General features: G+C 33.1%; 2 protein-coding genes across 2 annotated transcripts in view; one reads left to right on the top strand and one right to left on the bottom strand.

Annotated features, from left to right (window-relative positions):
* The window catches only part of LOC132696127 (dynein axonemal heavy chain 7), a 47,325-nt gene extending 37,836 nt beyond the window's left edge, over positions 1–9,489 (top strand). Inside the window, exons 42-54 of the mRNA XM_060660759.1 lie at positions 484–652; positions 700–885; positions 940–1,181; positions 3,136–3,320; positions 3,540–3,838; positions 3,890–4,261; positions 4,860–5,016; positions 6,027–6,193; positions 7,239–7,473; positions 7,564–7,715; positions 7,774–7,911; positions 8,155–8,298; positions 8,629–9,489. Of these exons, the coding sequence (XP_060516742.1) occupies positions 484–652; positions 700–885; positions 940–1,181; positions 3,136–3,320; positions 3,540–3,838; positions 3,890–4,261; positions 4,860–5,016; positions 6,027–6,193; positions 7,239–7,473; positions 7,564–7,715; positions 7,774–7,911; positions 8,155–8,298; positions 8,629–8,835 (2,653 nt within the window). The 3' untranslated portion in view covers positions 8,836–9,489. The remainder of the gene's footprint in view (positions 1–483; positions 653–699; positions 886–939; positions 1,182–3,135; positions 3,321–3,539; positions 3,839–3,889; positions 4,262–4,859; positions 5,017–6,026; positions 6,194–7,238; positions 7,474–7,563; positions 7,716–7,773; positions 7,912–8,154; positions 8,299–8,628) is intronic.
* A 177-nt stretch (positions 9,490–9,666) lies between these two features.
* LOC132696125 (guanine nucleotide-binding protein subunit beta-2) lies at positions 9,667–13,601 on the bottom strand. The gene is made up of 6 exons (XM_060660757.1): positions 13,514–13,601; positions 12,526–12,805; positions 11,375–11,540; positions 11,034–11,235; positions 10,103–10,319; positions 9,667–10,051 (listed from the first exon to the last, which is right to left on the bottom strand). Exons 1-6 carry the CDS (start codon positions 13,583–13,585, stop codon positions 9,945–9,947), a joined length of 1,044 nt encoding a protein of 347 aa, XP_060516740.1. The 5' UTR covers positions 13,586–13,601; the 3' UTR covers positions 9,667–9,944.
* Between the last annotated feature and the right edge of the window lie 1,251 nt (positions 13,602–14,852).

Here is a 14,852-nt window from a genome sequence, read left to right as displayed (position 1 = left end):
CCATGTTGGGCACCACTTCCTACGAGGTTTTCATAATTTAAAAAAATTGGTTTTGCCATTTTGTCCACATTGGGGCGCACTTATAAATGTGAACAAATATTTTCACAAATGAAATTTATTTTAAGCAAAAACAGGAACAGGTTAACTATGGAAAATTCAGATGCTTGGGTTCGACTTAAAACGACTAACTATAAACCAGACTTGACTAAATTGCTGTAACAATTTCAACATCAGAGGAGCCATTGATATCGTACAAAAAGTTTATAAGTAAAGATTATTCAATTATGTTTAATTATTTTCTTAATAAAATATATCCTATTATTTACTAAAATACTGTTTTGATACGAAAATATCTCTGACCCAAACATCTCTTAACACTTGCATTTTGGTTGATTTAGAGCCTTGGCCAAAAGAGGTTGTCGACCCCTGAGTTAAGCACTGTTAGCGGGAGGTGTACAGCGCTTATGAAACATAAAATTTTAGATCATTAAAGGAAATTGAGGATAAAATACTCGAAGTGCTGAGCACTTCTAAAGGAAATATTTTAGAGGACGAGACTGCTATCCAGATCCTAAGTTCTTCCAAAGCTTTGGCGAATGAAATTGCTGCTAAGCAAGACATCGCCGAAGTGACTGAAAAACAGATCGATAAGGTATGACTCTTAGGAGAGTAGCTGAATATTTATGTTGTCTATTGTAGGCTAGATTGGAGTACACACCCATTGCAGTACATTCTACGATACTGTTCTTTACAATTGCCGATTTGGCAAATATCGATCCCATGTACCAATACTCGTTGGCGTGGTTCGTGAATTTATTTAAATCGACTATCGATAACACCGATAAAGTGGAAGATATACCAATGCGATTGGAAGATTTGAAAAAGGTCGCGGTTTTACCATTTAATTCTGAAAATGTGGTCATTTCAGTGTTTTCATAGGTTTTTACATACCACTTATATGTTAACATATGTCGCAGCTTGTTCGAGAAGGACAAGTTGCTCTTTTCGCTGTTGTTGACGATAAACTTGATGAAGAGCCGCGAAGAAGTCGATGCGATCGAGTGGATGTTCCTTTTGACGGGCGGCATTGGTCTTGACAATCCCAACGTAAATCCGTGCGATTGGTTGGTAATCAAATCGTGGGATGAGCTGTGCCGCCTGAATGATCTGCCTGCGTTCAAGTAAGTAACTCTACTTCTACCAGAAATATAGTGCTTTTACAACCGACCCCGTGATTAACTTTGCCTACTGTTCATTACTCCAAAACCGCAGCCCCTTGCCCCCAACCACTCCAGGGCCGTCCTAGAAATTTATCTGCCTACATTAACAAGCGAGATATAAGTATATTTTCCATCTTTTTCGCCGAGCAATTCTTGAAACATGTACATAAAAAAATTAGTACAAATTAAGAATTTATTACGTTCTATTGCATTACATTCCTACATAGTATCATTATTAATATACAAAATATTAAATATAATAACAATAAAGTATCAGTCACTTTTAAAAATTGTCACTATCGCTACTGTCGTTACCTAGTTCAATGATCAACTCCGCCACTATCTCGTTCTCGATAAATATTTTCTTCTTTTATTACTCGTTTTTCACAGTTAGACCAGCTTTCTATTGATATTTTAGCTACCTCTTGCCGAATTACATTTATGGTACTATCAATAAATTTTATTAGATTAGATTTATTAGAGATTAGAGACCTGCATCTTCTCTCAATTTTCTCCTGCCTATCCCATTTTTACTTAGGAACTTTGGTCACTTGCTTTTATGCTGCTCCCACTTCCCCTCCTAAATTTCTTTTAAAAGTTGCTTGGCACCCGAAGAAAAATCGATCCGTGTTTTTTATTTGCAGAGGTAGTTCGTCTTCTAAATTGTCATTAGGTTCGACTACCATTTCCACTTCGTCTTCAAATTCTGCGTTATCAATGTCTTCTTCTAACGGGGGAACATCTGCTTCATTCCACGATCTCCACATTTTAAAGTGTTAAAAAATAGGAACCTTCAAAAAATGTTTAATTGTGATATTCTAATAAATATTTATTTGTATTATGACGTACCTTTATCTACAGCGACTATAATCTGTAGTCTTAAAAAAGTCGGTTCTTGTTTACAAATCGAATAACTATCTAGAAAACACAAAACATAAGAAGAAGAATGTTGTTAATGGACATGCACACAAGACAAAAATGATTATTTTCAAAAATTGCCTGTAACATAAATAGTGAAAACAGCCTCGCAGGGTCAAAGCTCAAGAATCAGGTACATAAATACCTACTTACTGGAAGGATCACAGTCAAATATATAATACCATATATACGACCATATATGTAAGAACGACACATATCACCTGATGTTAAAATAAACTTATTCGAAAGTACCCCGCAGCGTCAATGCTTAATCAAATTTAAAACCGTCCATTTACGTTTCAAAGAAAAATTTCAAGTTTGTACAAATATTCGTTACGGTCCATCTCAGGCAAGATCTACTTAATGAAAAATAAACATCTGTTGGGATGGATTTTATCACGATCCTGCGAAAGTCTGCGGTTAAGGTACTGTAAAATACTTAAAACCTCAAAGCGAGGAATGTACTATATTTTTGGTCGTATTATACCTCTGGTATACTCCGTTCAAAAACTATATAGACTACTAAAAGTGCGTGATCGGAGAAGGTCGACGCTGATTGCCTAGACTTAATGGATCGTCCAAAGTGGCCAACATCCAATTTAAATTATAACAGTGTTTTCACGTCAATTCAGTATAATGTCAGTATATGTTAAAGGCAAGCAGTATTGTAATAAATTTTCTTGTGTTTTTGTGAAGTATTAAGTGAAGTATTTTTGCTAATTATGATTGGAAAAATTTACTCATCAATAACCCAGTGCGGATAACTGCATGAAGTTTACCATGGAATTGTGTTAAAAACCAAACCTTACACATCACACACATCAGACATTTTAGATATTTTTTTTATGGTATCACAAAAGAATCTAAAATGCAATATAATATTTTGAAAATATGGGTAAATTAATTGATAATTTAACAATTATCAAATTGCAGTTTGCTGGTCCCGATTCAAATAGATTTAAATAATCACTATTATGAAAACATGATATTCTTGCAGAGGGTTAATCCATCACTTCACCGCCAACCTTACTAGCTGGAAAGAGATATTTGATTCTGCGGAACCTCAGAAAAGGCCTTTACCCAGTCCTTGGGAGAAAAAACTCAGTTCCTTGCAAAAGCTCCTTGTCTTGCGATGTATACGGTACGACAAAATTATTCCGGCAGTGCAAGATTTTGTTAGAGGTGAGATATTCGCAGGGTGGACCAGTAATGTAGTAAAGTATTATAAAAATATTTCCCTTGTTTATTACAATTTTAATCAAATGTTTTGTTGCTCAAAATCTAAAAACGAGCAGTTTTTGTTTAAGTTTAGCAAAGTCGCATACATTAAAAATGTATATTTTTCTATTACCGCGCTTTTGATGTTGTGCCAAATTTATTTAAACATTTACCACTATCTAGGTCATTTAGGCAAGGAGTTCGTGGAACCACCTCCATTTGATTTGACCTCGTCTTTCGCCGACTCCCACTGCTGCCTTCCTCTGATATTCGTTCTCACTCCCGGAGCTGATCCCACTGCATTGTTGCTCAGGTTCGCAGACGATCAAGGATTTGGTGCTGCCAGGCTGTACTCTTTGTCTCTGGGACAAGGTCAAGGTCCGATTGCCGTTAGGCTGATAGATGAGGGAGTGAAAAATGGTACGTGGGTAATTCTGCAAAACTGTCATTTGGCGAAAAGTTTTATGCCGACATTAGAAAGGGTAGGAGGTGATCTACGTAAATGATCATGTCAATAAAGGCAAGCGTTGCAGATTTGCGAGAACCTTACACCGGATGCGACCCATCCGGACTTCCGGCTTTGGCTCACGTCTTATCCAGCTGACCATTTTCCAGTCCTGGTTCTGCAGAATGGTATCAAAATGACCAACGAACCGCCGAAAGGTTTGCGAGCGAACATTACCCGGTCATATATGAGCGATCCGATATCTGACTCGGAATGGTTCGAAAATTGCAAACAACCGCTAGCTTTTAAGAGACTTTTGTACAGTCTGTGTTTTTTCCACGCGATCGTCCAAGAAAGAAGGAAGTTCGGACCTATAGGCTGGAACATCCCATACGAATTCAACGAGACCGATTTGCGGATTAGTGTGACGCAGTTGCAGATGTTTCTTAATGAATACGAGGTACGCAATTATTATAGTCAGATATATCGTGTTTAATTTAATTAAACAGAAAACTACTCTCCTGTCGCTTAGATGTTAAGTTTAAAAGTAAGTAAAATAACAAAATGCACTCTAAACCTATTGAAGTTTTCAAATCGTCAAAAATTTACAAAAGGAAGCAACTTCAAGAAGATATTGGTTGGTTTAATGAATAATTTCAACAAAGCATTCCAGCATAGGTATTAAAGGACTAAATCCTACGCAAAACTAGCCAAACACCAGGCGGTCTAGACTAAAACATAAATTAATATTAAAGTCTAAAACGGCCCTAACCGTTTATTCTAGATTAATCTTGGAAATGCATAACTTTGTTTCCTTATTGATTTGATAAAATGTAGATTCTTATAGGTAATATTTTTTAGCAATTCTTAGAGGTAGCGATTATATATATATATATATATATATATATATATATATATATATATATATATATATATATATATATATATATATATATATATATATATATATATATATATATATATATATATATATATATATATATATATATATTTAATTAAATATTTTGATTAACACTTATCTTTTCCAAACCATCTAGGATGTACAATTTGATGCTCTGCTTTACCTAACTGGAGAATGTAACTATGGTGGTCGTGTTACTGATGACTGGGACAGAAGAACATTGAATACTATACTACGGAAATTCTATTGCAAGGAAGTTATTGAAGTGCCTAATTTTAATTTCGACTCCAAAGGTCAGCGTAGTTAATATTTTCCTTTCTTTATTGCTAATCCTAAACGGGGTCTTTTACCGTTGCCGTCCGTCGGTAATACTTATTATATATATTAATTAGTACGCAATCGAACTAAGAAAAATTCCTGTTTTTCATAATGCAGTTATATTGGTCACAAAATTATAAGCAAAAAGACAAAAATAATTTAAATCAGTTGTATGTATCTCGATAACGCTCATAGTGACTTCTCTCTAGTTAAAATATTGAATTTAGAAATTTTAAAACTATACGAATACATCAAATTAACGAATGTATTTCGTATACCTACATTTCAAAAAACTTTTGGTTTAAAGTTAATCAAGAAATTATAATTTAAAATTAGAATAAATATTAAACTACTTTCACGTATATCGAGATAGATATAGATAATCTTCGAAACTGTTGACGACATTATTGGATATTATATCTAAAGGGACTCGAAAAGTAATTCAAAATATGCCTAAAAAATCGCAGACAAATAAACAAAAGGCCCATCTCCCTTGAAATCATGAGTGAAGATGGCGATAGAATGTACCATATATAAAAGTGGTTCAAGTCAATGCATCAGTTTTTTACAGAAAATAAAATTTCCATTTCGGTATATCAACAAGTACAACAGTTTTTGGCTTCATTTTTACAAAACACTGAGTGACGTGTGAAGTGTCAAGCTGAATTGGAAAATTTGGGTATTTTATGGTTGGGAGTGGACAAATGAGTTTAAGCACAAACAACTCCTTCCCACTTCCGGATAGGTTAAAATTTTTACGCACCGTAGTTAAATGAAACGCAACTTTTGAAGTTGTAACCAATAATTTCAAAAAAGGGAATTTCAGTGTATTCTTATAATAAACAGTTTAAGTAACTTTAATATTTATGTGATTTTGATCTTAGTTACATAAATAGGAATGCCTGACGACTTTCTTGGATTTCCTTTGGTTATAAGGTTTTGGCCACGGTAGATAACAATATATCTATCGTGTTTTTATTATTAGGCAAATATTACTGTCCCGACAAAATCGAGTATGAAGAGTTTATGAACTACACAAGATCGTTACCATTAATTACACATCCGGAAGTTTTTGGGATGAACGAAAACGCAGACATTACGAAGGACCAACACGAGACCGATTTGCTACTTACCACCACACTGTTAACGCAGGTAAGTTGAGACGTTTTCGTAATATACAGACGTAGTTATTTAGAATAATAATGCTTTATTAATTGTTATTTATTTTATTGCTTCAATATAGGACAGAAAGGTAAGTTGGAATTTTAAAATACTTTGGATGGTTTTGATAGAAGATAGAAAGCGTGCTGCGCATATATAAAACACGGGGATTTTTGAAAATATTGCATTTGCTAATGTTAATAGGCTAATGACAACACCTTTTGCGCAGAATTTAGCGATATATTATAGTGACCAATATACTCTCAAAACTTAGGTAGCATTCTAAGCATATTCCCTCAATTTTGTTTTTTTTTATGTTGTATGTAAAAAATGCGATCATTTTGAGATTCGCTTTTAAAAATCCTTTCTTCTTTTTAGTTTTTGTTAATAACATTCGAATTCGAATTTTCTTTTCTTTTTTTTTCTTTTTAAGTAAATATAACTTCATAATGCCAAAGTTAACTTAAAAACTTTAATTTCAATAATTTATAATAATTAGTTATTTAATTACATTCTTCAGTTTTGTTATCGGTAGATTAGCCAGACTCACCACCATTAAAATATTTTAAACACCAATAGCCGATATGCGTGATCCGTTTTTATTGACCTGTATTTCACTTACTGTATTTTTAAATTGATCAAAGGCAACACTGGTGATTTAAAATATTCTCTGTGGTTCGTGGTTGGTCTCAAAAATGTAAAGTTTGTTATTTTTGATAAAATGTTATATATTTGTTTAATGCTGCCGGACGAATCAGGATTTATATGAAATGAAGGTAACAATAAACTGAATTTTTTTCTGTATTCAGAAGGCCCGGTTTGTGCCTTAATCAGTTTACTGCTAATAAATAGCTAGCAGTAAACTAATTAATAAAACCAAAGTGGAATTAAATTGAAGAAAATTTCTAACTGCTTAAACCAAAATTAAAAATGGAATTTATTTTGGTATAATTATTTTGAGGCGCAAATTGGAAACCCTTCTCCGAAATATAGTGCTAAATATTGTTCTCTCATGCCACTATATTCAAAATTATAGGATACAATTGCAGTCAGCGGTTCAGCCAAATCGTCCGATGAGATCGTTGTCGAAGTTGCAAGCGATATATTAGCAAAACTTCCGAGTAATTTTGATCGGGATGTCGCACTCGAGAAATATCCGGTCTCTTACGAGCAAAGTATGAATACCGTATTGGTACAGGAAATGAACCGTTTCAATATTTTGCTCGATGTTATTAGAAACAGTCTTCAAAACGTGCAAAAAGCCATTAAAGGTAGTCTCAAGTTTTGATTTCACAACACACATTAGACAAACCTTTTAATATTTCGTAAAACCAAAAATAGTGCTATCTATACCATTTTAGGGTTGATCATAATGTCATTGGAGTTGGAAGAAGTAGTGAAAAGTATACTAACTGGAAAAATACCAACAATGTGGGCAAGCAGATCCTACCCGTCGCTTAAACCGCTGGGAAGTTATATTAACGACTTTTTGGCTAGACTTGTTTTTCTTCAAGTGAGTATACTATCTATGGTCATAACATATTAAGTAAAAATAATTATGTGATGTTAAGAAATGGATGGACGACGGACCGCCGACAACATTTTGGCTGTCAGGGTTTTTCTTCACTCAGGCCTTCCTTACCGGAGCGCAACAGAATTACGCCAGAAAATATACGATCCCTATTGATCTCTTAACCTACGACTATGAAGTGAGTGATGTATTACGGTTTCTAAAATGTTTTAATTATACATTATGGTCTCAAGAATTCACACCTTTTTTGCGCAGCTGATTTTTAAAACAATGTATTATGAAAGTATTTTAAAAACGTATCAACCTTATTTCAAAAAAAAAATCCTTCTTCCCGTAATGGTTGGCCCAATCGATCTATTAGAATCCGAAGTTTTATCGAGTTTCCCTAGTCAAATGTAAACTATTGTTGATTGTCGTTTAGGTTCTCAAAGGAGCAATATTCAACAAACCTCCAGAAGATGGTGTCCTTGTTTATGGTTTGTTTTTGGAGGGAGCAAGGTGGAATTACGAAAAAATGATCATCGATGAATCGCTACCAAAAGTCCTGTACGATAATGTTCCTCATGTAAGTGAATTATCACATTTCAGGTTTTACAAACGATCAGATTTATTGTGACGGTGAACCAAAACTGTGTAAGGTACTCTAAAAAATTTGGAATTCAAAAATTTCATTTCGAGATAAGTCAAATTTATGTTGAAATATAAAAGCAAAGAAATAGAAATTGTTTATCTCTACTTTTGCTGAGCTATTATTATAATTTTTATTTTTAGTAGATCTTTTAATGAATTAATTTAATTTTGTGTCTTTAAAGAAATATATTTTCGTACATATCAAAAATGAAGCGAGGAGGTAAAGACATTACATTAAAAATCAAAGAAGTTTATTATTTTTTAGATATGGCTTAAACCCATCAAACGAGATGAGTTAATAGAACGTCATACATATACTTGTCCCGTGTACAAAACAACTGAGAGACGCGGAGTACTGTCTACTACAGGGCATTCAACAAATTTTGTTATTGCCATGGCTCTTCCTACCGAAAAACCGGAAAATCATTGGATCATGAGGGGTGTAGCTATGCTGTGCCAATTAAGTCATTAACTTTGCTTGAGTAGGATTATTTTAATTGCTCTGTAAATTATTTTTTATTTTTAGTACACTATTAAAATCTTGACATCTAGTTTCAACAAAATATCAACCATTCCAGCTAGCCAAAAAAAACTGCAATTACAAAATTATTACACAATATCGTCCTGTATATTCTAAGCATGCCCAGTGGAGTAAGCTCAATGAAAATGCGAAATCAAGATCTCAAAAACTACAAGAGCTATAAACTAGATCTGTAAAGAAGCTTTTCCTTTCTTATGTATTTTAAATGCCCTGAAATAAGATAACTAATCACACTCTATTATTAAAAGTCTGTGCTGATTTTGCAATTTTAAAATATTTCGATAATTAATGAAAATGCGATAAAATTCACTATAGTTCAAGTTTTTGTTTTTCAATATATTGAAAAAGTTTGGGATTAAACTGCAAAATTACATAAAATAAATGGTACACTTGAATTATATATATTTTTTTAATTTGAGAAAATCGAAATTAAAATGAGAAGTGCGTTTTCTTGTGGTGAGATCAAATAGCTTTCCGTCGCCTTTACAGGTCTAACAATTTAATTATACTTTGTTCGGTGCTTAGGAGTCACACGAAATTGTTAGGAAAAGTGGAGATATATTTGCGACTGGCGGCAACGCCTTTTGGTCTTGCTTTTGGTTTGGCGCCTCTGGATTCCCAATGCTGTTGGAATCGATCCATTCTAAACTCAGCAATAGCAATAATTTCTTTGTTTTTAGTTGTCCATTGTCATCTTTTTTCCAAGTTTTTCTTTAGTTGAATTGGCGCTGCGAATATCAGTAATGTAATCAATTTCAGACATTGAATAAACGAACTTTATTATCTACCTTGACCTAGATACAGAACCGCTCATAACATTATGAACATGAAATAAATAAAAGTAATTGTGTTTAAAGATATTTCACAATTTTAATATTGTAACAGACTAATGTAGCCCTTTACGGAATAAATAATGAAACCTCTAAATTCCTATTTGTTTAAAGATAGAACACATGTGTTTTTTCTAATATGTCGATATAAAACTTTTAGGTACGAATTTCGAAAAAATAATCCTTATAAATCGCGAGGGCAATATCAATTTATCCCCATACTCGAACATTCTGGTCCCAACTGCAAGTCGTCACCGCTAACCCATTCGGAGCGACGGACAACGAAGTAATCCTATTTTCATGGCCGGAAAGTACACCTGCAATATAAACGAAATCGTTAACGCCTCTGTGATATTTCGAAAACAGACCGTTATGGGCTGACTTCAAGGTATCCCAAATGTGCAGATTGTTATCGTCCGAACCGCAAAATAATATTCTACCGCTCACGGATAAACCGCACGAAGTGAACCCGCTATTGGCAGATGGCGGTTTATACACCGCAATTTGCTGGTCGCTCCTGATGTCAAACATACGGGCAGTTTTATCTTCAGAACCAGTAGCAAAGGCGTAACCACTTGGATGAAACTATAAAATAAAGAGCCATCACGGTGTGGTGAGAGCTAAAGGCATTTACAAGTGTTACTAGTACTAGTTGTGGGGATATGGGTTTATTATGATTTACGGCATAGAAAATAGGTATACTGCGAGTCACTTTATGTTTCAATTGTACAAAAAAAAATTGCAACAATTTAACGTTTAATATAAATTAATTTGAATACAAATTTATAGATTTGTGCTGTGTCGTGTGACAGTGTTTTCTAACATTGTTCTTTATATGCACTGTTAATTAACTTTTAAATTTAAAATCTATATTGAGCTGTTTAAGCCCATTGAACTCTAGAATGAATTGCCCTTGCAATGGAAGAAAAATCGAAACTATCCAATCTTTTTTTATAAACCTCTATCGCGACTAGACATGTTTCAGCTAAAAGTCATCCTCTATGGTAACACGAGCTTTTTTGAGACACTCAGTATAATTCTTAGCCAAGGACAGTGGCATAAATCTAAGTTCGCTATGTGCAAAACATAAACCTAAATTGTTGACTCATTTGAAAAATTTTTCAATACCAAAAACATAATAGATACAAAAAAGTAAAACTTAAAACACACCATAACTATTAATAAACGCACCATACTATTAATAGCGATGGTTCAAAGTAATTATATATGAATGAATGCCTCAGGACTGATTAATGTCAAATATATGGTGATTAATAAAATAATAAGCTGTATTCTTACACAGACAGAGTTGACGTCAGATGAATGACCGAAAAACGTTTGTTTGGGCTTGGTGTCTCTGATATCCCACAAGCGGCAACTTTTATCTACACTGCCAGTCACAAAGCTGTTGCCATCCGGTGATAGGCTTATGGATACGACGTCACCATTGTGTGCAATAAAATCGGAAACTTTCCTTCCCGTCTCTAAATCCCATTGACAACTAAAATATTGTGTCTTCAGTATTACTAGGGCAAATATTAAAAGATATGTCCGAAAATACTTCAAGCGCTCATAAAATTTGTGGAATTAAAATAGAAAAATATAATCTGTTTGCAATATTTTACGAATAAAGAGCTTACATCTTCATATCCCCGGAGCCAGTAATAAGCGACTTGTCGCTTAAAAATCTACACGAGCTCAGGAAACCGTCGTATCCTACCAGCTCTCGAGACATTTTAGCGACTCCAGAAGAGTCTCTGTTGTTCAAGTCATAAACAGTGCAAGCGTTATCCATACCACCACAAGCTAAAAAAAGATATGAAATAAAGCGTGGAATACAAGTTTTTGCGAAGTACGTTTCTCATAAGTTTCTTTTTCTCTTCTAGAACTCCAAAGGCAATTTCTAATTATACTACTAAATACTTGTTATTATAAAAATACTTTCATAAGATTTTACTAACAAACTACTGTTCTTTCGTGGAGGTAAATATGTAATTCCTACTGCATCTGCCAATAGTAAAAGGCCTACAAATATTTAATAACACGGGAAATAAGTGATTCAAATAAAATTATTATATGGATCGACTCGATTTAGTACCTCCACCTGTGTGTACAGCTTACCCAAGATTCCAATGCAGAGATCTGACACGGTGTAACACACGAGATTGATTATATTATTAGAGAAAATTTGCGTATTTTCAAACTGAATAATGCAATTAGACAGTTATAAAACTTCAAGCAAGTTCAAAGACATTAGACAAAAAAATAAAAGTATGATATTTCGTAGCATAGTGAACATCGCCTTTGTCGCCATTTTTGTCATTTATTAGGTACTATTTAATGTCATGATAATTAATTAAATAAAAAAAAATTCAACAACTAGGTTGATAAACGCTATTTTAGTCACGAGTTCGTTTTGATTCGTGATTAAGAAGAAGTTTATGAACATGTTGCATACTATATTCTTTTTCTGATGTGCGACGTGTGACAGGACCATCAGAACTGAAAAATGTCAAAACAAAATCGTCATTTAAAATCCTGTGATTAAAGTACCGAAAACTAACCAAAAACTTGGAGACTATAGGATGAAACAGAAACGTTACAGTAAAGTATGCAATTATTTATAAAATTCATGTTCTAGTAAAGCCATGCAAAATATGAAGAAATTATGCAATATTTGTGGTATTTTATTGTATATAATAGTTCTTTTCTCTAAATTTCCCGGCTGTTACCGTTTCCGAAATTCCCAACTAGGACATGTTTTTTATTAGGCAGGGGCAAACGAACACACCCACGAAATTTCCAGAATTTGCGTAAGCGACGCTCATCACCCAAGCCGATCGCAACGGTATGATTTGTATTTTATTCCCGGTGTAGGTATCCCAAATAATAAGTTTTCCATCCAAGGATCCGGTAACGCAATGTCTTCCGTCGCCACTGTAGTGGACCGAATTTACTTTGTTGAGATGTCCTCTCATTAATTTTCGTGTAATGAGTTTTATTTTCGGAATATCCGAAACACCTCCGCACACTCCTTCGAGCTTGGCATCCGTCGATTTTTGTTGAAGATCCTGAAATATAGGAAGAAGTTGAGTCGAATGTGTTGATTTCTTGATTGCAAAGATTGCAATTGCAAAAATAACTATTAATATCTCTTATGTTTATATTATTTTAATATTGTTCAAAAACATTAAGTTCTTTATTCACGGCAAAAAAAAATCGGTAAGCTGTGCCATTAGGGTCAGCAAACAATCATTTGACATTGGCGAATTTAGAAGGTATGAAATAGCTGATTGACATGTTGGTATATAAAGGTAATTGTAGATATACAGAGAATGTTAGACCATAAAGGCACCAAATATTTAAATTCCGCAAGTAATATAGGGCAGAAAATTGTCAAGTATTTTCAGGAGATATGGTGCGACATCCACGACACCCTATTGAACAAAGGGCCATCTAAAATACTCTAACTAAAAAAACATTTTTATTTTGCAAAAGATTTCAGAAATTAAAATAAATGAAAATAAAATAAATTCAAAATATATTGCCTATATCAGGTATTTTTCTATTTTAAACCTTACAAGATTCATTTTATCGAAATTTTGAATTTTGCTTCGTACCGTTTAAAACATGTGTTTTTAAAGAAAATAAGTACAATATTAACCGTGTCCTGATAAATAATAAAATACAATACAATACAACATCTGTGGAGAGAGAGGGTGCAATTAAAAAAACAGTTAACAAACCTTACCTGGGGAAAAACAGTTAAAAAACCCTACCTGCAATTTCTTATAAAGATCTTCGAGTTCTTTTTTGAGTGCTATAATTTCCGGGTCGTTTTTGGGAGGCATTATTGTATGTAAGACGGAACTTTCTACGCAAAACTAAAATATTTTGTCCGAGTCGTATGGAGTAATCTTTTTAGTTTAATTTAATAAGTCGCCGGCTGAATTAGGAGTCCCTATATGTGAACCTGAAACGTAAACGTGAAACATTGATTTTGGCATTAGTCTCAACTCCATGCTGGACATATTTTCAGTTTTAGAATTAGCCCTTTAGATTTTCAAATGGAAAAAACTTGCTTGTTTCGAAATCACAATAATAAAAATATATTTAATTATGTTAATTAAATTAAAACAGTTTTGTTAATAAAAAAGCCTAAGTTGCTTTTTCTTTAAATATATATACAAATTTATTGTTTGTTAACTTGTTTCCAGAACGTTTGTTTGTTCTATTATTTATGGTATAAGTATAATATGTGTATAGTGTATACCCTTTTTTGTGTTTGAATTTGTCTCGTAAAAAGGTTAACTAATTGATAATTGCAAAAAATATATCAGTTGCTTGATTTTAAAATCTTATCTTATTTCTCCAAAGGAAAGGAAAACTAACCAAAACTAACACTTGTCTAACGATTGAAATAAAATTAATTTTTTATTTGTAAAACCAATTTTATACGCAGCGACCAAAAAAGCTAAAATAATTTTGTTTTTAATATTCTCTTCCTAATTGAAGAGAAAGTGTACACTATAAATTCTCATTTACCTCTCTCGTAAAACTTTCAATAGGTTTTTGCACGATGAATATCAAATAGGATTAATTGTTTTACTTCATCAAAGACAACATAGAGAACTAAAGATTATAAATAAACTATTGTTTCTTTTTCTGTTAACTGTACATAAAATCGCAGAGCCTTTAGTTTTACGAATTTTACGAACTGTAAAAAAAATGTGTTGCAGAGAAGGGTTATTTTTCTTATATCTTTTTCTGATAAATCGTTCAAATACCAGTTACTATACCTTGGAACGTACAAGTTTTACCTTCCACCTGCTCTATATACATGGTGGCTACAACTGTAACAGTTTATGGAATCCATTTTTTTACGACATGTCTGTCAAATGTGAAATTCAAATAAAGCGACCAAAATGTTTTGGAAGACAACAAATATTTAATTACATATTTTTTTTGCATTAAATTTAAATTGTCGGAATGGTTATTTTGTTTAATTTAAAAAGATTTCCTATCTGCTGTTAGAGTTTGTCTTCCTTATTATTATAACTTTACAAGAATGTCTCGCTAAAAATCTGCAAATTTGCGGAGAATTTAACTTTTCTTGGA

This window comes from Cylas formicarius, unplaced genomic scaffold, assembly GCF_029955315.1.
Source record: "Cylas formicarius isolate icCylForm1 unplaced genomic scaffold, icCylForm1.1 PGA_scaffold_1__22_contigs__length_36826433, whole genome shotgun sequence".
NCBI lineage: Eukaryota > Metazoa > Arthropoda > Insecta > Coleoptera > Brentidae > Cylas > Cylas formicarius.
Note: the sequence above shows the minus strand (reverse complement) of the source record. Positions and strands in the feature narration are given on the sequence as shown.